We start from the raw sequence: 27,865 nt of genomic DNA, 5'->3' as shown, positions 1-27,865 counted from the left end.
ACAATGAATAGCTCGCCTGCATTTCTTTCCCCACGACCACGCACATATGAAGGCTCCTTTGAAAATTATGCATGGACTGACTGAGCAGCTTTCATTGTTTAAGGTCAGGATGTTCATTAAAATTGACAGACTGACTGGGCGATACTTTGAGGTGTTGCCACTGCCTTGACCTTTGCAAAAAGGCAGCGTTAGACTTGCCATTTGGGACGTCTTCCTGTGAAGTGATAAACATTCTCTCCAACTGCTCCTCTTCAAACCCTATCAGAGCTGTGATCTCAATTAGCCAGCAACGGAGAGATGAATCACGGAGCGGAGCTGACATGAGACAGCAAGGTTTCTCAGCACTGCCACAGTTGAGCTGATTGAATAAAACGGCTGCTTCAATAAATAGTACTAGTTGGCCTTTTGTATTTCTATTTTTTGCTCCTCAACTCAAATGCTCATTAAGTTATAGTCTTTTTTTTAATCCTGGATCCCTTCAGACAATGATATATTTGAAAGCCAAGCCTCGGTGGACAGCTGATCCCCTCACTCTAGGTTTGTGGGTGAATGACAAGGCGTGGAGAGCTGCCAGTAATGCTGATCTTCAACCACAGTGACGTGCCTGTTCTTGCATCATGGATAAGTTACTTCACATGATTATGTCTTCCTCACGGAGTTAAAATGTCATGTGCGTTCCATTCTGATGACAGTGCCCAAGTTTATGCAAGTCCAGTCATCACTTAGTTGTGTGCAGAAATTAGCTGTGTAGCAGAGGATAATACTGTTGACTAATTTTAAATGTACTTTGTTGAAAGCTGCAAATAAAGTTTATGTAGGGACTCATTGGATTGTATTTTTGTGGGTGAACTGCACTTTGGCCATTGATTTAGTATTTTTGTGCTTTATGTAACAAGGATGTGTGCAGGGAGCCGGCATGAAGTCAACTGGCTCGACCCCATCTTTGAACACAATATCTAGTTCTCTTTAATGCATTCATGATGACAACATTGTTTGCTGCCTCAGCTTGCTCCACCCTAGCTTCTTCTTTATGTGATGAATTTCTTTGTTTGATTGATTTAACTTAGATCTTATGTTCATGTATATTTATTAAAGGGGATTTGTTCTCCAAGCAGAGTCCTTATTGCTTCATTGATTATTTGAGAGCTCCATCAAAGCGCAGAGCCTTTGGAGGCACCATTGAATATAACATGAGAGGACAACATGTTAGATGCCGAGATGATGGAGTATGAAGTACGCCAATGCGGTTTGATTACTAGAACTTCAGTTTGCCCTATGTCCTCTGTGCCATCTGTGGTGTTTGTGATAGGGGTATGTCTGGGTGTGTTTATGCAACAGGGACTATAGGGATCATCAAAGTGAACTAGACCACCAAAGACTACTGAAGGATCCCTTTTTCTAAGGTTTTTTGTGTAGCAGGATGAACATGTAACAAAAGGCAACCAGAGTTTGAAAGGACAGATATATCCAGACAACTGTATGATACATAATGTGTATCGCTAAAGCAGCTGTGCTCTGTCTCACCACAGAATATCAGGGGGACTTCATTTTCTTTGAGCTTATTCAAACACCAAAACACTGTAGTTTGGACCCTGAGGCATAAACAGAGTAGGCTACACTAGCTGTCTAAATGCCAGAAATGGCTAGCAGTCACTTTGGCACCACTTATCTTTGTCAAACTACTACTTCAAGCTGTGCAGAGTAAGTACTTGAGATGTGCAATTGTTTTGTGCTTTAAAGGACTGTCATTTCTGCACTCTCAAAAAAAAAAAGTCATACAGACAGAAAAACAATCCTTTCTCTTTAACCAAATAAAACTGGGGTTTGAACCAGTAATTGCATAGTCAAGTGCAGAATTGCATCACTGGAAAGGAGGACTAGTGAAAAAGCAAATTTAAACTGAATAAAAAACATGGGAGTGAATGTCCTTACGAACAAATCACTCTCACTCTATTTTCTCCCAAAAAAGCTGAATAAATCTGTCTCCTAGTTTCCTTGCCTTACTACAGTTGTCCTCAGGCTTTCTCTCTTAAATTGGCCTTTTCTTATGGTTGCTTTTAATCACTTTTTGAGATCCAGTTAGCATCTGAGCACCCCACAGAAAAAAGTAAAGCTGTTGAAACATAGAAGTGACTGTTCATTAAGCTGTGCCACCCTTGGTGATTGTTGCCATTAAGCTTTCCATTCTTACATGGCACATGATGCAGTTTACCATCATAACAGTGGCAGATTTACCACTGGACTCTCTTAGCCATCTCTGCAACAATGGCTCCCTGTTTCAGACACAGGCAGACAAAAGCAACCTTCTCATTTTTAGGTGGCAGCTGTCAATTTTGTGAGCTGAAACTTAAGATGGCAGATTTTATCAGCTATACCTAACCACCTAATTACGCTAAAGTTAGTTTCAGTTGGTTGAAAATGCCACCTGCCACTAACTTCACTTTTTTAACTAAAGTAATTATAATGAGAATCCTTTAAACGGTATCTAATCTATGCACTTGAAGGCTACACACTTTACATGTTGTGCTAATAGATGGATGCTAAAGCTACAAGTGCCTGGTGAATTATTTACAACCTCAGCAGTTGAGGATACATGTAGAAGACATGCAGCCTACATGTAGTGCAGTGTGGAAAAAGGCAAGCCCTGACTACTAGTTATCAATCTCGCACCACCCTGTTTGGCTGCGCTTAGGACACAGACTAGTTACCATTGAATGGTAACTAGTCTGTAAAAATTTAATGAGTAAAGGCTTTTAAGGTGATTGGCAAAAGATTATATGTTGCTCCGTTGGGTAAGGTTGGGTAGGGGCTGCTGGACAGAGCTACTAACATTAAACTAAACTCAGCTAAGCATCCCAGTTTACGCTAAAAATGAACTGGGGATATTTCAAAGTCGGTCTAATTTGTAACTCTACAGACTAATGTTGTTAGTTAATGATGTGCCTAGTAGTATTGCTGGGTTTGCTGTCAACTGAAACATGTCATAGCAGATAGACACACCATTCCATCAATTCCTTTCTCTTCTGTTGTTGTATTTTTGGTTTTGGTAGAGCTATAAAAAGGCACCACCTTCCAAATTATTTAAATACAGAGTATCACTCTTACTACAGTCCATGCAGACCTCTTCAGCATTTCGAGAAACCCAAAGCTTTACCAACCTACTGTGCCTAGTTACAGTTGCTAAGCATGGACAACTGCTGTGTCAGGGAAGGGTTTGGTGAAAGGTAGGTTAAACTGAGAGGACCCATTACCCCAAGTAAACTTTTTCGTTCAAAAAACTGACCAAATATTCACATGAACATGCTGTCTTGTGTGGCGTCATCCTAAATCTCAGACAAGGAACAAATGTATGTGTTACACAATGCATCCAGGTTTGAAAATGGGTTACATGCAGTTTCAACTCATCTGGGATGTGTTACCCATCCTTTTGCTAGTGCATTTTTTACTCTTTACAAGCACTCTTGTTGTTTCCGGAGTGTGTGTGCATGTGTATGTGTGTTTATTTTATTCCCGGGAGGAGTGAGGAAGGGGAGTACATCAGATAATATGCCAGAACAAGAGCATTGCAAACAGCATCTTCCACCCTGAGTGTCCTGTCTGACCATGCATGACACTAGAACATACTGTTCAAAGCACCAGAGGAGCGGTTGAGGAAAGGACGCAGAGTGTGATTGCAGATAGTTGGGGAAAGACACTGGTGGTTCAGAGTTGTACAAGAAATTGAATGAGATGAAGAGGTCCTAGCATCTGTTTTAATGGTTTCCCAAAGTGGGTCGAGACAGATGCTGTGTTGTCAGTCACTGGAAAATACTAACATCAAGCAAATCACAGGATCATCGTATAAGGATAATTCTAGCCTTTGGCTCTACCTCTTGGCATTACAAAATTCAAAGACATCTACTAATGAATATAATAACCCTAATATAATTCTCCTTTCAACTCACCTCCAAAGAGTGCTTTCAGTGACACTGCCAATGTGGAAGTCGTACAGCTTTGTTAGAATCAGGATCACCTGGAAAGAGAGGGAATTCCACCATTACAATCTTCATATAAGACAATTAAAGTAAGTAGTGCATTCTAAGAGAAGGGGAGGATGCTTTACTGGACTCTTTTTATGAAGGGGAAACTGAGCCTGAAGCTCTTGATACCTGTTGACCTACTTTCCAACTTTAACCTTTCCAACCTGCACCCATGGTCATGAGCTTTGGGTACAGACTTTAACAATGAGATCCTGGACAAAAGCGGCTGCAAGTTTTCATCGCAGAGTGTCTGAGCTCACCCTTAAAGCAATAGTTTGATATGTTGGGAAAACAGACTTCTTTACTTTTTTGTTAAGAGCTATATGAGAAATTCAATACTATTGTCATTTGTACACTAAATGCAACAGCACAATCAGCTGCCAGGTAGTTTAGCTTAGCACAAAAAGTAGAAACAAGAAGAAACAACTAGCCTGTCTTGTTTGTTTAATCTGTATCAAAGCGACATCTTGAAGGCTGGTTGTCATTGTGAGGTTGCCAGGCAACCAGCAGTACATAAATTCTCATCTAACTCTCAAGAAGGCAAATAAACACATTTCCCAAAACATCAGTCTATTAATTTAAAGACAGGGTCGAGAAGCCAGACATCTAGAAGGAGCTCAGAGTAGAAACTCTTTTGCTCTAAAAGAAGTCAGTTAGGAGGCATCCTAATCCATTCAGGATTCCTCCTGGACGCCTGCCTCTGAAGATATTCCTTGCACATCCAACTGGGAGGAGACCCTGAGGGCAGACCTAGAACATGTGGGAGGTATTACAGTCTGGTTTGGGATTGCCCCGGGAAGAGCTGGAGGATGTGACTACGGAGAGGAACATCCTTCCTCTATCTTACTGAGACTGCTGCCACTGCACCCAGGCCTGGATAAACCGTAGACAGTGAAAAGGATATTCCTTGTTAAGTATGGAAGTGGCCAAAAATATTAAATGAAAACAATACTGTTTTTTTTCCATTGCTCATACAAAAATTACATACTTCTTCAAGCCTGTAACAGACAAAGTAATAAATTGCACAAGCAATTAATTAAATTCTCCACTCAACACCACCGAAATAACTACGAGGTTCTGAGAGTAACAGATTAACATGTTGGGAGGTAGTGTTTTGCATAATTAGTACTATGTAACCAACACTGTGTATGCCACTCTGAAACGTAGTTTTTCTCTTGATGGAGCACACTGCCGTCCATACCCCTGTGGAAAAGCCTGATCTAACATTCTCTGTGTTCACGGCTTTGGTCTCTGCTCTTTTGGAGCAATGATCAGCAGGCGGGGCACTTTGATAAGCACTGTGCAAGTCCTCAGAGCGAATCACAAGACATGAAGGCCAAGTCTGCTGTGACAGGATCATTGGTCAGCTGTGATACTCCACTCCAGGGTGGAGTAACTGTGGGTACTGTTGATTACACTTTAACCATTTGGTACAATCCATGACTGATATAAAAAAATGAGTCGAGCAAATGTGAAAACACACAAAAGTGCACACACGTAATTGTTTTGTATGTATTACACACTTGACCTGACCTCAAAATCCTTTTACATAATCATGCTATTTTCATCCTCCAGTCCATGTGTTGTCTGCTGTACTGTTTTTCCTTTCTGAGTAAATGTCTGCTGCTCTTCCTCATTAGCATCCATGTCTCTGGTTTGTATTTCCCTCCGTGCAACAAGCTTATGCTTGTTTAAAGCAACCTGACATGCTTGACTTGAGTCACTAGGCTGGGAGGGGATGCAAGAGGTGTAGCTTTGACTCTGACAGGCATCAAGATTCAGGGCTAAATAGGAGGAAACTGAATCTCTGTACATACTGGAAAAGAACCAGTATACTCATGTCCTCATGAAGCTCTGACTTCCAGGCCTGCAGACTTTCAAGACCTTTCCACCTCTGGCTGAGCCTTGCTGTCCCCACAAGCCATTCGAGGAAGCCAGCCGTGTACTAGGGACCTTTAGATGGTTCTTGTGGGGAGATGTGCTACATGCCCAAGGATCCCTCCCACTAAGAATGTGAACATATAGTTCAGGCCAAGAAAGACTGTACTGCCAGGGAGAGAGCAGGTTTGAATACGATGAAAATTGATTCTTGCCATATGTCTGCACAACATATAAATAAAATGGATTGGTGTGTGTGTGTGTGTGTGTGTGTGTGTGTGTGTGTGTGTGTGTGTGTGTGTGTGTGTGTGTGTGTGTGTGTGTGTGTGTGTGTGTGTGTATTTGGGTGCCTATTTGCTGGAAGTGCATGTGTGTGTGCCAGTGTAGAAATGAGGAAGTCAGAGAAGGAGTGTGTGTGTGCTCCTGTGGGCTTTGTGCTGTCAGATGTGTGGTCTCATCTGCTTGGGGGGTGACACACAGACACAAGTCTTCTCATCCCCACATGACAGCCTGAATCTGAACTTCACATTGAACAACCAAGGGACCGGCTGAAAAAAAGAGAAACCGTTGTTGTCTCTTCAAATGCTTCTTAAGAAAAGCTTAAAATACGTCTCAAAAATATCTTTTCAGCCACCCTTAAAAGCCGTCTTTGAAGGATGTTTAATGCATTAAGCCGCAGACCTGAATGAAAAAGGCTCTGGGACTTTAGGGAACACTAGGCGCATCATCTTACTGTTAATTTACATGCTTGGTCACAAATGTTCAGGGTCCTTTTTCAGCAGACAGCCGGTATAATGGAGGGACGAACTTGAAAAAATTGACAGTGTGTATTTCAAGTACGCTGTCCCTTCTGAATCCCCAGCTGACTTGCGTTTATAAAATTAAAATGTCAGTCACATTGCGTCTGTATTTGCCTTGTTGCTTCAGCAATTAACCAACTGTGGAAAAAACATATAATTAGCATAACTAAATGTCCCCTATCCTTAAAGACCAAGTCAAAGTGCCCACAATTTTATTTTGATATTGGTTCAGCTCATTGCGTGCTAATGGCGATGCTAATGACTTCTATGTGAAAATGGTCAAGTCTTTGCGGACCAATAGTTTAATTGTCCTCATGACCTGGAAAGTTTTCACCTTCAGTGTCAGGTAGTGGTTCAAGACAACTTAGCAAGGCCATTAAATTAAACTTATTTCTACAAATTGCACCGGCTGAATATGTTAATTCATGCTAAATGTCAAGTCAGTTTTATTTATACGGCACATTTCATACAACATAAGCTCAGTGTTCTTCATACACAACAAATATGATCAAAATAAAATAGAACATGAAGACATATTTAAATAGATATAAAGGCAAAAGAATTATTCATCCCCTGCCCACCCACACATACCCAAAGAGAGAGAGAGACAGACAGACATAAAGAGAGTGGGTCCAATGTAACTGAATGCACTGTCACAAGATTAACTGGTGATCATGGGTGCAGTTAGGAGAGCAGTGTCTGATGGAGGGTTGTAAGCAGTGAGCAGGTCAGATATGCATTTATGAGTTAGACCACTGAGTGATTGGTGGACAGTGAGCTATATATAAGCATTGAGCAGCATGTGCCTCAGACAAGATGAATTTAACTTTGGGAATATTTTTTTGTTGGCAAAATACAGTTCAAGTTAAACTTGTAATGTGGCCATGGGGGGTAGCCATGCCAGCATACAAAAACAATCTTCCCTCTGGGATCAATAAAGGAATCTGAATCTGAAGCTGAATACTGACTGATAAACCTACCTACTACATTTTCATGGATAAAACTTCATGGTTCTGATAGCATTGTTATTCTTAATGAGTCAGGTTATGTTTAAAAATATGAAGAAGCAGTCTGAGATTGCAACATGTACAATTGATGTAAATGTAATATTCAGACCCTTGGAATGGAGTAATCTTCAAATAAATAAAAAGCAAAAGATAACAAGGCATTGGAAGCCATATTTGGTGTGGTTCTCATTATATTGTTAATTACAATCAAGAGAAAGTTGTTTTCCTTTCTTTCTTTCTTTTTTTTTTTTAGATCAAACGACATTCTCCCTGTCCAATGTGCATTTCATTTTATTCATTATTTTTATTGCCCTGCGATCGACTGTCCAGGGTGTACCCCGCCTCTCGCCCTTTGACAGCTGGGATAGGCTCCAGCCCCCCCGCGACCCCGAAAGGGATAGGCGGTATAGAAAATGGATGGATGGATGGATGGATCATTATTTTTGTCCCTGCTTCATAAATTACTCTGCTCTATTCAAAAGCTCTAGTGACATCAAAGTAACCAATCAAAGCAGAGCAAAAGATTTAAAACTTGAATCCACATCCACAGCGTGTGGATCTTCTCAAATGCAACTTCTCAGACACTTCGTTCTTCACCTCAAACATTTTCAAAGACGTGTGCTTTGTGCATTCCATTCTGAACAAAAGGCCTGTTTTGCCTTTGATTGCAAAATGTCATGGTACTCCAGTATTGACAGTCTCACACACAACCGAAAACAAGCTTTTAGGAATCTGCAAACAAATGTCAGGATAGTCAACACCAAAATGGCAGCTGGAACTGATCATTATCTAGAAGTGATTAAGCCTCTCAGTAGCAATGAGCAATTACTCTGTCGATTGGCAAGAACTGTTTATGAGACACATTGTCAACTAGTGGCAATAGAATTGCCAGTTGACATCAACAAGAGGCAGAAAAACACAATCCTTTCAGACAATTTGGCATGACCACATGGGAAAATGAAGCTACTGACTTAATGGTAAGTGGATAAATACACGGAGAGATGTTTAAGAATAACTGTATGGATCATAAATGGAGGCACATAGAGAGCTGAAATAAACAGGGGGAAAACAATAGACAACATCTAACATACAGGACTAAACTGTCATCTCTTGCCTTTTCTTTCCGTCTGGCAACAAAGGGAGCCGGGCTCTAACGACCGCAGTGTCTATCTGTCTGTTCCATGGACGGCATTAACATGGACGTAGCGTCCGTGATATTAGCTGTAGGTTTCTGAAGAGCGATTGTGAAGCAACTGTCGTTGTCCTGGCAGTGTCTGACTCCGCAAAACTCCCCGCTAGTCCAAAAATGGACACAGCTGAAACCTAGTGACTAGCTGTCATTCAAAGTGGCCATGCCCATAATTCTGCATAACGTAAGGCTAAACCTCCAAATGGCAGCAAGAAAAGGCCAACAGACAAAGTTAGTTGTTAGCTGGTCATGACAGTCAAACATCAAGCAAGCTGTAGAGCCAGATATTTTTTTCAACACCTAAACAGACAAAAACAGAAGTAAAAGGAGAGTGAATATTGGACTTACACTTGCCAGGTTGCATGCCTACAACAGCATGCTAATGTACATCTGTGGCCTTTGGATGTATGTAAAATGTCTGCTGTAACATCTTTATACAGAGATAAAATGTCAGATAAGGAGATGTCTGCTGACCCAAAGTATCCTCAAAAAAAAATAAAAAATAAAAAATGAATGCAGCTTTAGTTTTTTCTTAGCTCTTCACCAATGGAGCTAACTATGTAAGAGTAAAGTGTTCACATAATAATGAAACGTTAGTGTGCAGTCAGTGATTTGGGAGCTAGCTTGTTAGCTAATGTTAGTTCATTGATGTTAGCTAATTAAGTAATTATCATGATAATATAGTAAAAATTAAAACAGTTTGTGTAATTTTACACCTCGTCATATCAGGGTTAGAAGGAATCCTATTAAAGGAATCCTTGACAATATTCGGTGTAGAAGAAATAATATTAAGCAAACAAATGCATGAATCCTATAAAAGGAATACATTTTAGATCAGCAATAGATATAATTATGCTATATTGTCCTAAATTCAGCCACACACGACGTACATTTTTAGTCATTACATTATGAAAGGACCGACACTGTTCCAGATTTCTGAAAAGAGAGATAATAGAAAAAAGGGTTTAGGTCCATGAACCTCTTCTTCCCATTTTACTATCCATGTATTTTCACTAGGCTACAAAACTCATGTCCTTCAACAATGAGAATCTTCAAAAACTCAACTATTCAACATCTGTATGGAGTCTGAGTAACCATCAGGCCTCTACAGGACAATCGCTGAAAGCCTTGAGCTATCTGTACAGAGTATCCCACAGTTTCTGTAATGTCAAGCCATGTCAGCCTTAAATAAAGTGAGAAGTTTGAGAAAAAGAAAAAGGATTACACTTGGAGAACTGTATCGCATTATTCTCTGACAGTGACAGACACTGCTGTAAGCTTGATACATATCTAACATGCTGTGCAGCTTAAGGTAATTTATCAGGCAAAAGCATCATATATTTACTGTACATGGACACATTATGCACATATAAACACAATCTATAGAGAGAAATAATCCCCGTTAGCCTTGAATGGATTTGACTGCTTCTTAACTACCATCACTCAGGGCATCTTAAGCTCACTGTCTGAATGTTGCAATTAACTTATCAGTATTATTGAATGGATGCAATGCTTGATGAAGGCCATCCGTGGATGAAAGGAAGTGAATAAATATGTAAAATCAGTCATGTGTGGGTGTGTAAATGCAGTTCACCAGGGTATCCATTAGTTGTTGGTGTGCTATGGTCTCATCAAGGCCACACCAGAGAGAAGACCGCAGCACTGTGCCCCTTCTGGACTTCACTTACTCCGCCTCCTCGCGGCTTCCTCCTTCTTTCTTTTTTTTTTTTCTGTCACTCTGCTTCTTCGCTCTCCCCCTCACGCTTTGTGTCTCCATCTCTCTGTCTCTGAATCACTTCCTCCCTTCTGTTATTTCCTTCCTTCCTCATATGCCTCCCTGGAGTGAAGTCGTCTCTCATTTATTGCATCCGTCATGTGCCTGTCTTTCCCTTGTTCCCTTTTTTCCTCACTGGCCACATCTCACCCCTCCATTACCTCACCAACTCTGAGCATATTTCCCTGTTAAACCTGTTTTATCTCCGTTTATCTGGGCTTGTCTTTTACCTCTTCCCCTTGTGCTGGCCTCCTTTGGTTTTCCTTAGTCTTCTTGCCTACCTCTTATCATTATGCTCTCAGTTGTTTCACATATTCCAATCCGAATATGACCAGCCTCTGGTCCTCTCCTTCACTGTGTCATTTGTCCTCTGGTTATCTCTTCCTAATGCTCCTCCCTGTCGCCCATCTGTTACTTTTACATGTCTGCCTTGTTTTATTTCCATGTCTGTCTTCCACCATGTCAGTCTGCTGTGTCCTGTTAAAGTAAACAGGCATAGACAATGACAATGTACTGACAGAAACCTTGATTAATGTAATAATGTTGAACTACAATGAAGAATGGTGCTAGTTTGCTGCTTAAAGGGACCCTTCAGCTTTCTTTTTCATAAAGAGGTAATGATATAATATCTTCTGTGGCTCTGGATTCAAATTCAATAAGTAGGATGCTGTCTCCATGCTCTCATTGTTAATTACTCTGTATCCGAGTTGGCTGCTAAATCATGATATGCGTGAATCAACTATCTTTTTTGTCCAAACAAAGAATCACATGGCCATGTATAATGTCACAGATGTCACTCTTTGTGACAAACCCACTGAAAAATAGGACGTATCACCCAACTCAGTTTGAGTCTTTTAGTCTATTTTGTACCATTGTTTTGGTTTTCTGGCCCCCAAACTCCACTCTAATCAACCTCCTTTCAGGCCCCATGAGAGGGGTGTTTTTAATATAAATGGATGGGTGTGTTAATAGTGAATTTCACCATACTATAAGTCTTACCTAGCTCATTTAGAAATCACCCCATGATATTTATTAAGATATACAATGTCTGATGTTTTTTTCACAAAAAAAAAATCAATTACCTCAAATTGCGCATACCTCACTGAAAATTAATTTCCCAATGTATGAGCACTACAGCCTCCAGGTTTCAACATCTCCCTTGCGTATGTTGCATTTAGGACCAAAGTGAAGCACAGAGAAACATCAGCAGATGATGAATGTGACAGCAAACGCGGCACATACACACATCATTCTGCACAGTGAAGCTCAAACATCCAAGTGAAGTAACAATAACCATTTTTGGCTTGAGGGGGACTTTGAAAAGATTAGAGATCTAATCCTCATGTTACTTTTTCACTCATGTCTTGTACATAACCCGACTCCCCCCCCACCCCCCCATTTAACTTAAGTTTAACTTTTTAAGTGACATATCATTTCGAAGCACAAGCTTCATTGAATTGCTTTATCATTGACTGGTTGAGCAGCTGACATGGCATTCAGAAAAGAACTGGAGGATCAATATCATGCTACAAGGTGAGGGAAAGGTCAATTGATAAACCAATCAAGTGGCCTGCATGGCAGTGGTGAGATTGTGAGCCTATCTGCTTTATCACCTGAGCTGGACCGCTAGACTGCACACTGAGATAAACCTGTTATATTCCACAGTGCATTCCCTCCCCAAAAAAGTTTGCAGTGCTTCTGTGTCACACAGGTACACTATATCCTACCTCAGCTTCAAAGAGTTGAGATAGAAATGTTACCATAACAACTGCTGTCTGTAAAGCAGCTACAAATGCTTGCAGAGCTCCAGCCATTCTGGATCCACGGTTTTCAAAAGTCTAGAGAAGCCTGCTGCTATCTTCTTCAGACAGGACTTCTAATTTGTCAAAAGCAAGGATATTCTGGCACGGGTGATATGAAAATGCTGAAACACACCAAACGTCAAAAGGAAATTGGAAAGTGATTTCTTTTACTTAGGTTACTTTTTGCTGCACTGCCATGAGCTGGCTGCCTCTATGCAAAGCATGATACTGAGCTGCTAGGTTTAACCTTTGCTGCCATTTTGAATGATAGCAGCAGGCTGATGGGTGATTCATCTAAAAAAGAAAAAGGGAAGAAGTGACAGTCCTTCCAGATATGAATCTGCATTTTCACGTAATTCTTGGCATTTGTAACATCCTCTTGTGAGTTCACCCAGAATGTTTCCTGCATGAAACTGCTTTCACAGTATAAGGTAAGACAGCAGCCACATTCCTAATTAGGCTAAACTAACTTTGAAAATAGAAATATTTGCAGATGCAAATCTACATTGTCTTAAACAAACAAAGGGAAAATGCTGCTCCTCCAAGTCTTCAGCATTCTTATTAATAGCCTCCATTTGCATGGGCTATTTTAAGCATTTCAAGAGCACGCAGGACACCAGCCACTAAGATCTTCTATTTGCCCATTTTTTCTTTCCCATGGTACATCTGTCTCTCAGGCCAGCTCTTGAGGAAGTCAAGCGAAGCAAACACTATCTGGCTGGCGGTGGAGCTTGCACTTGGGGTTAGAGCTTATCACAGTGCAAGCAAGGGTGCAATAAAAACAAAGACTGTGTAGGCTCCCTGACTTTACCCCATGATACTATATAACACAGAGACAGACAGAAAAAAGGAAGCAGAGGAAGTATTTACCGACACACAGACGCAGACTGACCTGACATCACAGTGAAACAAAAATGACATCCCACAATCCCATGACCTAACGCCAATTATGTGAAACTATAATGCAGTATAATTGACAATGAAACAAAGGAGCAGCAAAGCAGTCCACTTTTCTATGTTCTACTGCATCTCATTTTTCACATCTGCGCATTAAAAACATGGAGGGTTAAGATGTTCAAAGAATATTCATTTCTCTGAGGGAACTATTTTTATAGGAATGTAGCCCCGTATGTTCCCTAATTAGAAAACAAGGCAGTAGCTGTTGTTTATATTGCAGGCAACAGATATCTCAAGTTAAAGAGTGGACTGCAGCACAGAGACAGCTCAGAAAGTCACTAATGAGATGCTGTCCAATATCGCCTGTAAATATGTACAGTATTGTTTGTTGTTACGTGTTCCCCTCAGGTGAAAGCATCATGATTTAAGAAGAAGAAACGGTCATAACAAATCATGAAGCCTGTCCGTATCTGATATTAAAAAGAAGTTGAATGCCCAGTGCAAACTGTATTTTGTACATTTATTTTTTCACTACAATGTAGACTTTTTGCTTTGCCTGTTTATTTGGAAGTGACAGTGCAGACAGCCTCTGGAAACATGGGAGAGGGGCATGACATGCAGTGGTCCTCGGCCAGGGATTGAACCGTAGACAATGCTAGTGTGTGGTATGTACCAAACCAACAGTCATGGCAGTCCCCCCCCCCCCCCCCTCCACCTCCAAAAGAAATTTGGACTTTTGACAGAGAGATTGCAAAAAGAAATACATCAACAATCTAAATCATGTCAAGATATCATCACTTTTAGATCTTTTTAAGGATCAACCGCCAAAAATACTGGATTCTACACTTCTTAAAATGTTCCATATAATGTTTGAATGAGACTCTCAAGGGACGCGTATAACTCGCAAGGAAATGGTCACATGACATATGAAGATGTGGTACCACATTTCAATGTGGTTTCACCTATATTTAGTTTTAACAATACAGCATGTTTTCACTGTGATTTGAATGAATTCACCGAAAGAAATGTCCAAAGTAAACATGCAGATTATGAGAGGAACAAAAACATAAACTCTATCCAAAATATGACATTATACTCTCCATGAAAGCAGTGCTAGCCATATGAATGCACTGCGAGTTACTGCCTCTGTCAATCATGTGACCTCGCCTTGGAGGTAATAGCAGTTCCCTGATGCCTTTATTAGATCCTCCCTGCTTTTTAAAACAGCCACATCTTTAAGCTCCAAACCCCAGCGTTGTAACGCAGGATTTCAGCTGAAAGCCTTGGTGGTGAAATCCTCATACCACCGCCACAGTTATTTTTTCAGGCTTTTGAGAGCACCTCCAGACCCACACAACACTTTAGACAACTGTGTTCACATGCTGAGTAGAACAGCTCAGTGAGTTGATGTCTAAAATTGGCCCTTTAAAGGGTGATATAGGATGATAAATCTTATCTCTGAATATCTTTCAATGCTTTTCAGAGTTCAGAAGCACCAGCCTTTGTGCTGCAGTGATAAAATGCTGGCAGAGCGAAAAATTTGTGAAATGTTCCCATGGAATATTCTTCTGCGGGGTGTTGAAAGATTTTTTTCATGTGGCGAAAATGAAGAAGAAAGATGTAATTTTTAAGTTGTGGTAAAAATGTGGTTAAAAAAAAAAAGTTTTTACCTGACAGGAGCATTATGCTTTTCTTGCCAGAGGGAGGCAGGTGGGCTGATGGTCTGTGGCTCACAAGTGACAGACACCTGACTGAAATGTGTGAGTGGGAAACATTCTGTACTACCCAGTTTTTGGCAAGAAAATGGTCAGTTTTTTGTGTGAGAAACAATTTTGCAAGGAGACATGTGAGACTGGCTGGTGTGAGCACAGGGGAGTCAGTCAGTGTGCAAAGTGTCATCAGCCACAGCTATTGTGGTTGTTGTGAAAGTCTACCTTTCTTAGAGATTTCTCATCTTTTTTGAGAACAGAAAGACGGACTGTATGTACACAATATGAGGACTGCTAGGTTTGATTCTCCAAATGTGTGAATGTTCCTGACAGCTGAAGGTCTAAACACATCCTTGAGCACAAGCTCATATTAATCTAATCAGAGACATCTTCCACCACAGTGAACCTGAATATGTTTTCGTTTTTTTCCTCCATGTTGCCACAGGCACGTCATTTCTGATTAGAGGGACACATTACTCTTAATTCAGCAAACGAGAGACAGGAATTAGTTAGAGTCTGTCATTTATATCTTCACATTATTTCTTTTTTCCTCAGTCTTCCTCTGCTCTGGTAATTTTCCCCACTCTGGTGTCAGCAGGAGCAGATGAGAAGAGGAGAGGCGAGGCAGAGAGTTTTAACTGCAGGCGTACTACTGTGGCATTGTGAATCTTCTCAGACGTGACACGATATGGAGGCAGCGGGACGTCTGATTAACGCCAGGCTCTTACGTGCATTTTTCCCTGGTTCTGATGCTGTTTCCTGTCTGAGGATGGCATATGCATTTGTGGGGTGGGGTCTCTTGCTGGTGTAACGAGACACTGCGGACACACTAAAAGCATCAGACGTGAGCTGGGCGTAATTAAAATTGCAATATGGTGTCCTTTCAGGGACATTATGTTATCCATCAAGCACTTGATCCATTGGCTCGACGCAAACCAGCTTGCTGATGGCTCAGGGGCTGCTTACACTGACATCTGCTGTGACAGTGCTGGGTTAGCAGACACAGGAGTGTGGCGCTGATGCCACCCCGGCGCACCCTCCATTACCGTTATGCCTTTCACCTAACTGACGGACCGTATTTGGGGAATCATTTCAGAACAGACTGTTTCTTTTTTTCAGTGAAGAAACTTTTTAATGATGGGACAGATAAAAAGAAACTGTTTGCTTGCCTTGGGTTTTTCACTTACTCGATTACTAGTCGATCCCTCTCTATAAGGAAAACAATGATTCATAGTATTCTGTATTGATAGACAAACAGAATTAAGTCCACTGCCATGCTAGCTGCTCTGTGAGGTTGTACTTGGGCACAGTGGTGCTTTGAGCTAAATGCTAACATAAGCATGCTAACGTGCTCACATAAATAATGCCATAGGGCTGATGTTCAGCACATATTGTTTACTACATTCGCCATGTGAAGAGATCACAAAAAGGTGAAGATGGAGGTCTGAACCAAATTTCATGGCAATCCATTTGATAGCTGTTATTTCAGCCTGGCCATGCTGCTAGAATGGCTGAAAAATAAAAAGGAGCCACTTTTACATTCAACACCACAATTCAAAAGAAGTCAGAGAGATTAGCTGAAGGCCTAAATAAACATCTGGTTGAAATGTGTAGCAGTAAAGAGGATTTCCACAATGACACATGATATGATGTAAAGTAATAGCTAACTTAATGATTTAGGATTGAAAAACATGATTTGGCAGTTGTTGACTGATTGTGTTTTGTAGACAGATATCACATCTATTCCTGGAGGTATTTTTCCAAGAGAACCACTGAAGTGGGGAAAAATAAAAACAAAAATATTTTTACTCGACGAAAAGGCTCAGTCCATTTCTGAGAAATTGGTCCATCAAAGTGCATAGTTACATAGAAAGCACAAACTGTCACTGCGGTGAAGTTCCAAAGAGACAGCGCTGCTCCCCAGTCCTGCTGACAGGCTCAGGAGTGGAGCTCCAGAAAGCCTGCATGTCTCAACTCATCATCCGGTGCCATCATGGGCGGTGGGCATCACTTTGTGCCAACAACAGCAGCCCAGCAAACAAAACAGTTGGTGCCATGCGTTGCATGGCGTTATTCATTTTGACATGTCTAGTGTCCAGCGTCCTCACAGCCAAGGGTTTTAAGTGAGTCATTTCTGAGAGTCAGCTCGGACTCCTGGGTGAGGCTCATGGTCTGCAGGTCCCCAAACAAAACCCTGCATAAATACTGAGGGAGGAGTTGAAGGTTTGCTCAGACTGTAAACACTACAGGATGTGCTGTCTCATAATGAGTCCTCTGCATTCTCACATAAACATTATGCAATGAGGGCTTTAAAGGAGGTGGCATTGGTCACCGGAGACTACACAGAGAGGGAGCAGGTTCAGCAGAAAATGCTCACTACATATGCAGAAGCAAAGCAGGAAGATCACCTGCTGTTGTGATACACAATAATCAACACAATAGTTGCAAGAATGTGTGGCAGCTTGGGGAGGCCAATGGAGAAGGATTTGAGGAGACGACCCTTTATGAAGTGATGTCTGCCCAGAAAGTTGAACTGAATCTGTTGCATTCTGTTAAAGAACAGAGAAATTTGTGATTCTAGTATTTACACAGCCTCCGATGGTTTGTGTAAATCACTAATAAGAAAACAAAACCACTTTGTGTCATACTTGTTGACCAATAAGAATTGAATATAAATGATATTGTATCTATGATGGTATGATGCTGGTGAGGTTTTTCTGCTCATTTGAAGTTTAATATATGGAGGTTTTGTGTAGCAAGAGGTGTTATGTTCCTGCAATTTACCGTCATGGACAAACAAAGAAAATGTCTGAGTGAAATCGTGTCTTGTTTAAGGATTGGATTGTGTCCTGCCAGTCACAAGCCTGTTTAAGTGATGAAGTGCACTACTTTGGTGGTTGTTTTTAGAGATGCAACAGACGTTTTATGTTCGTGCCATAATTTTGTGGCCTGTAGCACAAAACTCTGAACCTCTCCAGCACCAGTACTATGTGCAAAATCGGGTTAACTTACTACCTTTTGTGCGCACCTTTCCCTTTCATATCAAGCTGTATCTTTATCGATGCTCCTCTCCACACGTCCACAAATGTCTTTGAACAAGATATTGAACCCTAAATTGCTCCCCATGGGTCGCCATTCATGTGTGTGTGTGAATGGGAAGCAAACCATAAAACACTTTGTCAGCTATGGTAGACAAGCACTGTGGATGTCCAGTGCAGTTCTCTTGTATTAGACAGGCTGCTTTGAGCCAACTCATGCTACCTTTAAGCACAGATGACAGACGACAGCTGTTTCCATTTACACGTCTTTCTTTTTGACTTGTTAGATGATTATAAAAGCGGATTTGATAAAGGCTCTGCAGTGCTAACCCCTCAGTCCAGCAGAGCTCAAGCATGTCTTAAAGCACTCTGGAGCAACATTACAGTCAAGCCTCGTCCATGGATGTAAAGCACAGGACATGACTACCTGAGCAGTATTACAGCCTTGCCAAAAAGAACATTTGACCTTTAAAAATGACTTGAGATCTGCAAAACTGTGCAGCTGCACACAAAACCACACTTGGAAATTCCTCACAAGACATCCGATTCTGATCAATTTAATAAGCTGATCAATCAATTAGCCTCAATGAACTTGAAAGCTCTATGCTTTTTTTCACAGTATATGAAAAATAAAATCTTTAAATCATGCATGACATTGCTTGAATGACTCCTTCAAGTTCAGTCCTCACACGAGGGAATAAAAAGACATTTGAAACAGCCTTTACTTATCTAGCCGAGCTTCAGTGCAGCTGTGAGAGACTTTCGTAAACCAATTAGAGGAAGAAAAGGTCATCCAGTAGCCTTAGAGGAAAAGAGATAAAAGCCTGATTGGATTGGTTCATGCTCTAATTTTGACCATCACACTTTTCACTAAGTTATTCAATTGAGCATAGATGTGGAGAGAAGATGAGACTATGCCCATTTCAGTCTGTCTCCAAATGCTACTGATAAAAAAGAGCAAACTTATCAAAATGAATTGCAAGCACCCAGATCGCTGTGTTCGTGTGATGCAGAATGTGCACGAAAGATGAAAATTGATCCCAATCTATAATGAAGTTTTGTCGGAATAACAACAACATGACACACGAGTTGCTTATCAGTGAAAACAAGGGAGAAGAGGAGTCTACACATAGACAATCCCACACTGTAATATAAAACTGGAGTAACCAGCAAACACAGTGTTATGAGACATCAAGTCGATGTTTTCCAGCAGTGGACATGATTTATAGTTCAGACGTCAGAAACGTTCTTTTCTATTGTCCTGCGTCCACTTGACATCAACTATTCATTTAAGCAAACTCTTCAGTATTATACCTGACTCAGTAACTCTCTTGCGTGCGTTCATATAATTCTATTCATTTTATTCTTTTCTTTTTCTATTTTTGCTACATTCTCTGAAGATCTTATAACAAATTTTGCAAAAAAATTTTTCAATAAAAGTTCTAAAAAAAAATAAAAAATCTTAACCCAACATCAAATACATCAAATCTTGCACCAAGGCCACATAAAACTAAATTACTTTTTTAAATGATAACAGGAAACAAAGAGTGGGCCACCTTCGTCTCCATTGCAACGGTGGCTGAAGATCATGGGCAATTTAGCCTTCTTTTCTCATCATTCTCCTCATTGAACAGGTACATAACATAACAAAAATTAGATTACAGCTCAGATAAACACAAAGACAATATTCAAACATCCAGTGTACTGTAACTATACTTTGTTTTATTGAAATAGCCTGATTTCATTTCGTTTTACCTTTATCTGATGAGTATCTGTATGCAGACGTTACATTGTCCTTTGGTGCCACCTTGTGGTTTTTTCCGTTATATGTCTGTGGGGCGCTGCATCAGATTAATTGCTTCAGTCGGGAGGTCGCTAGCGCAGTTCAACTCCTCGTTCATGGCGATGTTGGGACACTATATGTCTTTTTACAAAGAATGTTGAGAGTGGATTCAATCACGCTGTTCAAGGATGGAAATATAGTCTAGTCTAGTTTGACAGCAACGTATCAGACGAGGACAGAATAGTAAAAAGACATTACAGCCAAGTCTTGCTGTACGAACAGGATTACAACTGGACGCTTTGCATCTTCCCTTTTGATTGTCAATACATAAGAGATGGATAACCGAGAGAAAACAGAAGATGTCCACTCACTTGGAGCACGGTCACTGTCTGCATCCAGCAGAGCGTCACAACGTAGCAGTCGGTCATCAGCCAGTATAGCAGCTGCGCGAGCACGTGCAAAGGCTGAAGCTGCACGCATAGAGCTGTCTTATGCTGGAAAAGAAGCAAAAGTAATGAAAGAAAAGGCACGGCTCACTGCAGATACAGCATACAAAGAAGCAGACGTGCAGGCACAGCTACACATCTTAAAGCTAGAGAGGGCAGCAGCTACAGCCACGGCGGAAGTGAAGGTTTTAGAGGCTGCTGCAGAAGAGGAAATGCAATCCCACTGGGGAAATGACATTCCAGTACCCTCTCTCGCTCCTGCCCAGCGAACCAAAGACTATGTTCAAAAACACTCCATGCCCAATACCAGTGAAAACTAACTGGAATCCGGACGACTAGATTTGGAGCAGTCATGGAAGACAAGTCCGATTCAGCGTAATGCTGCAGATGAAGCTCTTAGCTCTATCAACCGGCAACAGCTAGAAGAGACAAACTTCCAGCCACTGCCAACCAGCCACACATTTAGAGCACACACGCCACAGCCAAAGTTGGATGCGGGCGAGCGACCCATGCCGGCTCTGAAGAGATATGATGGGTCACCTCAAACGTATTCTCAAAATGCTCCCACCAATGAGTCAGCTGCGATCCCGGACGTGGTCAAATTCCTAATCCGTCGGGAGGTGGTGACTTCAGGCTTCCAGAAGTTTGATGACTGTCCGCAGAACTACTGGGGGTGGAAATATTCCTTTATCAGCCTCACTAAAGACCTGGAACTGTTGTCGAGAGAGGAACTGGATCTCTTGGTGAAGTGGCTGGGGCCTCAGTCATCTGAGCAGGCGAGGAGGATCAGTTCTATACATATGCAGAACGCAGCTGCAGGCCTGAGTATGGTATGGAGACGTCTAGAGGAAACCTATGGTGCCCCAGAGGCAATTGAGAAAGCCCTTTTTAAGAAGATTGATGATTTCCCCAGAATCTCCAACAAAGACAATTTAAAACTACAAGAGCTAGGAGATCTACTTCTGGAGATGGAGCTTGCAATGGAGGAAAGCTATTTGCCCGGACTCACATATCTAGACACAGCCAGAGGGATAAACCCAATCGTTGAAAAGCTACCATATGGATTACAAGAGAAGTGGATCAATGCAGGCTCCCAGTACAAAGACCAATACAGAGTCGCTTTTCCACCCTTCTCTTTCTTTTCACAATTTGTACGCAACCACGCCAGGACAAGAAATGACCCTAGCTTCACCTTCTCCTCCTGTGGCCCCCCACAGCTCACCAAGAAAGAACTGAAAAGCAGAACTCAGGTGTCAGTGAGGAAGACTGAGGTGGGCAGTGGATTTACTGAAAATAATGACCAGGAGAAACACTGCCCTCTCCATAAAAAACCTCATCCCCTCAGTAAGTGCCGCAGCTTCAGAAACAAGCCACTTGAAGAATGCAGGGCTTTCCTCAAGGAACATCACTACTGCTTTAACTGTTGTGCTTCAACAAAGCACATGGCAAACGACTGTAAAGCGGTGAGAAAGTGTACAGAGTGCGGCAGTGACAGGCACGTCTCCGCTCTGCACCCTGGGCCTGCTCCAATAAAAACCCTGCCAAAGGTGGTACAGCAAGGCGGGGAGGCAGACACAGAGGAATCTACGGAGCAAGGGATTGATGAATCAACAGAGGTGACATCGAAGTGTACTGAGATCTGTAGAGGAGCAAACAGTCCAAGGTCGTGTTCAAAAATATGTCTTGCAAAAATCTATCCAAAAGATCATCCAGAGAAAGCAGTCAGAATGTACGTGGTTATGGACGACCAAAGCAACCAATCCTTAGCACGGTCAGATTTCTTTGATCTTTTTGACATCAGAGGAGAAGCTGTGACCTACACGCTTAAGACATGCTCGGGTGTAATGGAAACCACAGGAAGGAGAGCCCACGGCTACATGGTGGAATCTCTCGATGGAAACATTAAAGTACCTCTCCCTACTCTTTTGGAGTGCGACTTAATTCCTGATGATAGGTCTGAGATTCCTTCTCCAGATGTGGCACGACATCACTCCCACCTGAAAGCAGTAGTTGACCAAATCCCACCGCTCAACCCCCAGGCACACATCCTCTTACTCTTAGGAAGAGACACTCTGAGACTTCACAAAGTGAGGGCACAGTACAACGTCTCGACCTAGGGTGGGTTGTGATTGGAGACGTGTGTCTGGGACGCATTCACAAGCCTGCCAATGTGACAGTCTACAAGACAAACTTGCTGAATAACGGGAGGTCATCATTCCTCACACCCTGCTCAAATGCCATCCATGTCAAGGAATCCTTGCCGGGCCGTACAACGCAGCCAAGCCATCTTCGCCAGCATTCTACTGACAGCCCTGTACAAACGGAGGCCACAGACAGGCTCGGCTCAACAGTCTTCGACAGGACGAAAGATGATGATCGGCCTGCTTTATCTGTAGAAGATGAGACGTTTCTTGACATTATGGATAAGGAAGTTGTCAGGGATAGCTTTAACACATGGACTGCTCCCTTGCCCTTTCGTACACCACGCTGCCGCCTTCCAAATAACAGGAGCCAAGCACTCAAACGTCTCAACACTCTCAGACGCACACTGGACAAGAAGCCGGATATGAAGGAGCACTTCATCGGTTTTATGCAAAAGATGCTTGACAACCAGCATGCAGAACAAGCTCCACCTCTGCAGAGTGATCAGGAATGTTGGTACTTACCCATTTTCGGTGTGTACCACCCACAAAAACCAGAACAAATCAGGGTTGTCTTCGACTCGAGTGCAAAACATGAAGGTGTTTCCTTGAATGACGTCCTACTAAGTGGTCCTGACCTCAATAACACGCTGGTAGGAGTACTTATGTGCTTCCGAAAAGAGGCCATAGCCATAACGGCAGATGTGCAACAGATGTTTTACTCCTTCCACGTCCGCGAAGACCATCGAGATTATCTGAGATTCCTTTGGTACCAAGATAATGATCTCCAGAAGGACATCACCGAATATAGGATGAACGTCCATGTATTCGGAAACAGTCCCTCACCAGCTGTAGCGATATACGCACTGCGGAGAGCTGCCCAGGCAGGAGAGGAAGAACATGGCATGGACGCAAAGGAATTTGTCGACAGAAACTTTTACGTCGATGATGGGTTAACCTCTGTTCCCACAGAAGAAGAGGCAGTCAGCCTTCTAAAGAGAACAAAGAACATGTTGGCAGAGTCCAGCATACATCTTCACAAGATAGCGTCCAACAGCTACACAGTCATGGGATCCTTTTCTCCAGAAGACCTTGCGAAAGATCTCAAAGATTTGGATCTCGGAGGAGAGCCGTTACCCATCCAGAGGAGTCTAGGACTGTCTTGGAACCTTGAGTCGGATAGTTTCATCTTCAAGGTGTCCAAAGAAGAGAGGCCATACACCAAGAGAGGCGTGCTGTCCACAGTTAACAGCCTCTACGACCCTCTAGGATTTGTTGCTCCCATTACTGTACAGGGAAAGGCTCTGATCCGGGAGTTATCTTCTGAGCTATGTGAGTGGGATGACCCCCTTCCTCCTGAAAAAGAGCAGTACTGGCGAGCTTGGAAGGATTCTCTATGTGATTTGGAACAGCTATCCATCCCAAGGCCCTATGTCACAGTACCACTGTGCTCAGCACAACAGAGAGAGATCTGCGTCTTCTCCGATGCATCTACTGTCGCCATAGCAGCAGTGGCATACCTACGGGTAGTGGATTCTTCAGGACAGTGTCACCTTGGATTTTTGATGGGAAAGGCCAAATTGGCACCACGACTGGCTCACACCATCCCACGGCTGGAGTTATGTGCTGCTGTCCTCGCTGTTGAAATGGCAGAGCTGATTTCCCAGGAGCTGGACCACGACATCCAAGCTGTGAAATTTTATACTGACAGCAACATCGTCCTGGGCTACATCAATAACACCTCCCGACGATTCTACGTCTACGTTGCTAACCGAGTCATAAGGATAAGAAAGTCCACGCACCCAGATCAGTGGCATCATGTGACCACTGACCCCAATCCAGCAGACCACGCCACTAGACCTATTCCAGCAGGTCTTTTGGAGCACACCACTTGGTTCTGTGGTCCTGCATTCCTCAAGCAAGTTGAAACAGGAGAACCCACAGTCGAGACACCAAGGAAATTCGAGCTTGTGGATCCTGAGACAGATGGAGAGATACGGCCACAGGTCACTGCCCTCTCAACTAAAGCTGAGGGAGAATGTCTCAGCGCACAACACTTTGGGCGTTTTTCGGTTTGGAGATCGATGATTCGAGGCATATCAAGGCTCATCCACCTCGCCAGAGCCTACTCCAAATCTCCCAAACAGAACGCTCAAGATGTACAATCACAAGCAAAAGTCATGGTCATCAGGTGTGTTCAGAGAGAAGTCTTCAAGGAGGACATCGGCAGACTAGAGAAACAACAGAAGGTCTCCAAGAACAGCCCATTGCACAGGTTGAACCCCATCCTTGACCAGGAAGGTCTCTTAAGGGTTGGGGGCCGTCTATCTTCAGCTGACCTGCCAGAAGATGAGAAGCATCCATACATCCTCCCAAAGGGACATCACGTATCGACTCTACTGGTGCGTCATTATCATGAAGGAGTTGCTCATCAGGGTCGTCACCTCACGGAAGGGGCCCTTCGTTCTGCAGGAGTATGGATCATCGGAGGTAAGAAGCTGGTCTCCAGTGTCATACATGGATGTGTCATCTGTCGTAAGCTGAGAGGAAAGACAGAAGAACAAATCCTGGCAGACCTACCAGCAGATCGACTCACCACCGAACCACCTTTCACCCGGGTGGGGTTAGACGTCTTTGGACCATGGAGCATCACTACACGCCGCACCAGGGGAGGAAGTGCTGACAGCAAGAGGTGGGCTGTGCTGTTTACCTGTCTGGGGACCAGAGCTGTCCATATAGAGGTAATAGAGAGCATGTCTACATCAAGCTTTATCAATGCCTTGAGAAGATTTTTTGCTGTCCGAGGTCCCTCTAAGCTACTCAGGTCCGACCGTGGGACTAACTTTATTGGCGCTTGCAGGGAACTGAAGATCCAGACAGATGACCCTGAGATAAAAAAACTATCTCCTAGGTGAGGGATGCACCTGGACCTTCAACCCTCCTCATTCATCACACATGGGCGGATGCTGGGAGAGGCTGATTGGGGTCGCACGACGCATCTTGGATGGTATGTTGATACAAGCAGGGCCTACTCGTCTGACCCATGAGGTCCTTACTACGCTGATGGCGGAGGTTATGGCAATTATGAATGCCAGGCCGCTGGTTCCTCTGTCGTATGATCCGGAGTCACCCACTATCCTGACACCAGCTATGCTCCTAACCAGAAAGACGGCTCCTACGTCAGCTCCACACGGGGAATTCGATCTCTCAGACCTCTACAAACAACAGTGGAAGCATGTTCAGTGTCTCGCCGACACATTCTGGAAGCGCTGGAGGGAAGAGTACCTGGCAACTCTTCAACCCCGCAGAAAATGGACTGAAGAGAAACGCAATATCCAAGTAGGGGATGTTGTGTTACTTAAGGACAGCCAAACCAAACGAAATGAATGGCCCACTGGACTGATCACAAATACCATCTCAAGTCAGGACAATAAAGTCAGAAAGGTAGAAGTGAAAGTGGTGAAGCAGGGAACTGTCAAGGTTTACTTACGGCCAGTTTCGGAACTCATCCTTCTTCTTCCAAAGAAATTCTGAAGAAATGGACTTATCTTTGAGTAGCATAGTGGTGATGTTTATACCAGGTGGGGAGTGTACTGTAACTATACTTTGTTTTATTTAAATAGCCTGATTTCATTTCGTTTTACCTTTATCTGATGAGTATCTGTATGCAGACGTTACATTGTCCTTTGGTGCCACTTTGTGGTTTTTTCCTTTATATGTCTGTGGGGCGCTGCATCAGATTAAATGCTTCAGTCGGGAGATCGCTAGCGCAGTTCAACTCCTCGTTCATGGCGATGTTGGGACACTATATGTCTTTTTACAAAGAATGTTGAGAGTGGATTCAATCACGCTGTTCAAGGATGGAAATATAAGTAAAGACCTTAAACTTCCACGCCTCAGTTTTTCATTGGACCACCTCAAGTGTTAACTATCTGTCTAAATTGACAGCAACTTATCAGACGAGGACAGAATATCCAGACTATGAGGTTTCAGTTGTAGCAGAGTCCAGCAACCACCAAGGCAACAGTAAACGTTGCATTTAACCAATTTTCTGGCAAGATCTGAAAAATCTTTTGTAATAACTATCAAATTAAAGATCATAAAAAAACTCAAAATATTGCATTTTCCACTGAGAATGACAGAAATATCTGCCATATTTATTTTCGCACCCCTTAACTTGCCAGTCATATGACATGGATGCAAGACATCAGAAAATTATAGGCAGAAAAAAAGCTTAAGGGTCTCACAATTTTAAAGCTATTATTGTTGTTGTGAGACTCATTCATTATCTGTTGTGGACCAATGTAACTATGACACATTTTAATGTGAGACTGGGCTGGGATGTGCTGCTTATTCTTATCCCTGTTTGATTTAAACAGGATCCAGTTTACTGTTCAGCTGTGCCAGAATCCATTTTATTCCTCCGCATCCCCGACAGTCTCTGTCTAATAGTCTTCTGTGTAGAAGTGAAGGTGTTATCAGTTTTAGATGTCCTGACCACATTTCATGATCCAATATTTATTTTAATTCTATTTTGGATTTTTTCACTATATTTTACAATTTACAGGGAAGGTCCTTTGCATCTGAGCAGCTCTGCATGATTCATACACAGTGGTGAGAGGAAATGAGTTACGGATAAGCTGCAACCAACTGTTTCATTTGATGATATGACAGCTGGTGTCAGCCTCCAGTAGAGTGTCCCCTTGTAGAATCTGCCTGCAGACTCCAACAAGCATCAGTTGTTTAGAGCAGTGTGGGCATTGGTTTTATTAAACACCCTAATGTGCATATTGGACAACAGTGTGACAGACCTTTAAGAGATGAGGTACCTGAATTAATAAAAAAAAAAAATAGCAACAACAACAATGACAACAACTGCTGAAGGATAAGGGAAAAAGCATCATGTCAGTTCTTCAAAAAAAAAAAAAAAATGAGGAAGATGTCAGCCTGAGTAGGTTGTGTATAGATTAAATGACAGCAAATTTCATTTTGTAATATTGCAATCAAACAATTTTAAACAATTGTATTGTTTTATTCCAGTATGATATGTGCTATTTTCTGATCAATATAAATGCTTGCTGCTCTTGGAAAAAGAAAAGCCCAGTGTAAAAGAGATTAGATTTTCCTACATTGTTTGCTTACCATATTCTTTAAATGTTTAACTGGTGTATCCTTGTCATGCAGGGAACAATCAGTAAACTGCACAGTCCTTGAATCTGACGAGCTATCTCTGTTCTCAGTGTGAAAAGCTCAAAAATCACTTTGCACCTCCTGTTGTTGTGGGAACATAATCTACTTTGTTGCGTTGAATGCAGAAAGAAAATAAAGGATTTCTATTGACGCGGGGAATTAGGACCATTAGGTCTCATTAAGAGACTCGAT

The 27,865-nt window shown here is 42.3% G+C and overlaps 1 protein-coding gene across 1 annotated transcript in view; it reads right to left on the bottom strand.

Annotated features, from left to right (window-relative positions):
- Positions 1 to 27,865, bottom strand: part of sorcs3a (sortilin related VPS10 domain containing receptor 3a) — a 215,085-nt gene that overhangs the window by 115,138 nt on the left and 72,082 nt on the right. Inside the window, exon 2 of the mRNA XM_070972419.1 lies at positions 3,945 to 4,012. Within this exon, the coding sequence (XP_070828520.1) occupies positions 3,945 to 4,012 (68 nt within the window). The remainder of the gene's footprint in view (positions 1 to 3,944; positions 4,013 to 27,865) is intronic.

Source organism: Chaetodon trifascialis, chromosome 2 (genome assembly GCF_039877785.1).
Source record: "Chaetodon trifascialis isolate fChaTrf1 chromosome 2, fChaTrf1.hap1, whole genome shotgun sequence".
Lineage (NCBI taxonomy): Eukaryota > Metazoa > Chordata > Actinopteri > Chaetodontiformes > Chaetodontidae > Chaetodon > Chaetodon trifascialis.
Note: the sequence above shows the minus strand (reverse complement) of the source record. Positions and strands in the feature narration are given on the sequence as shown.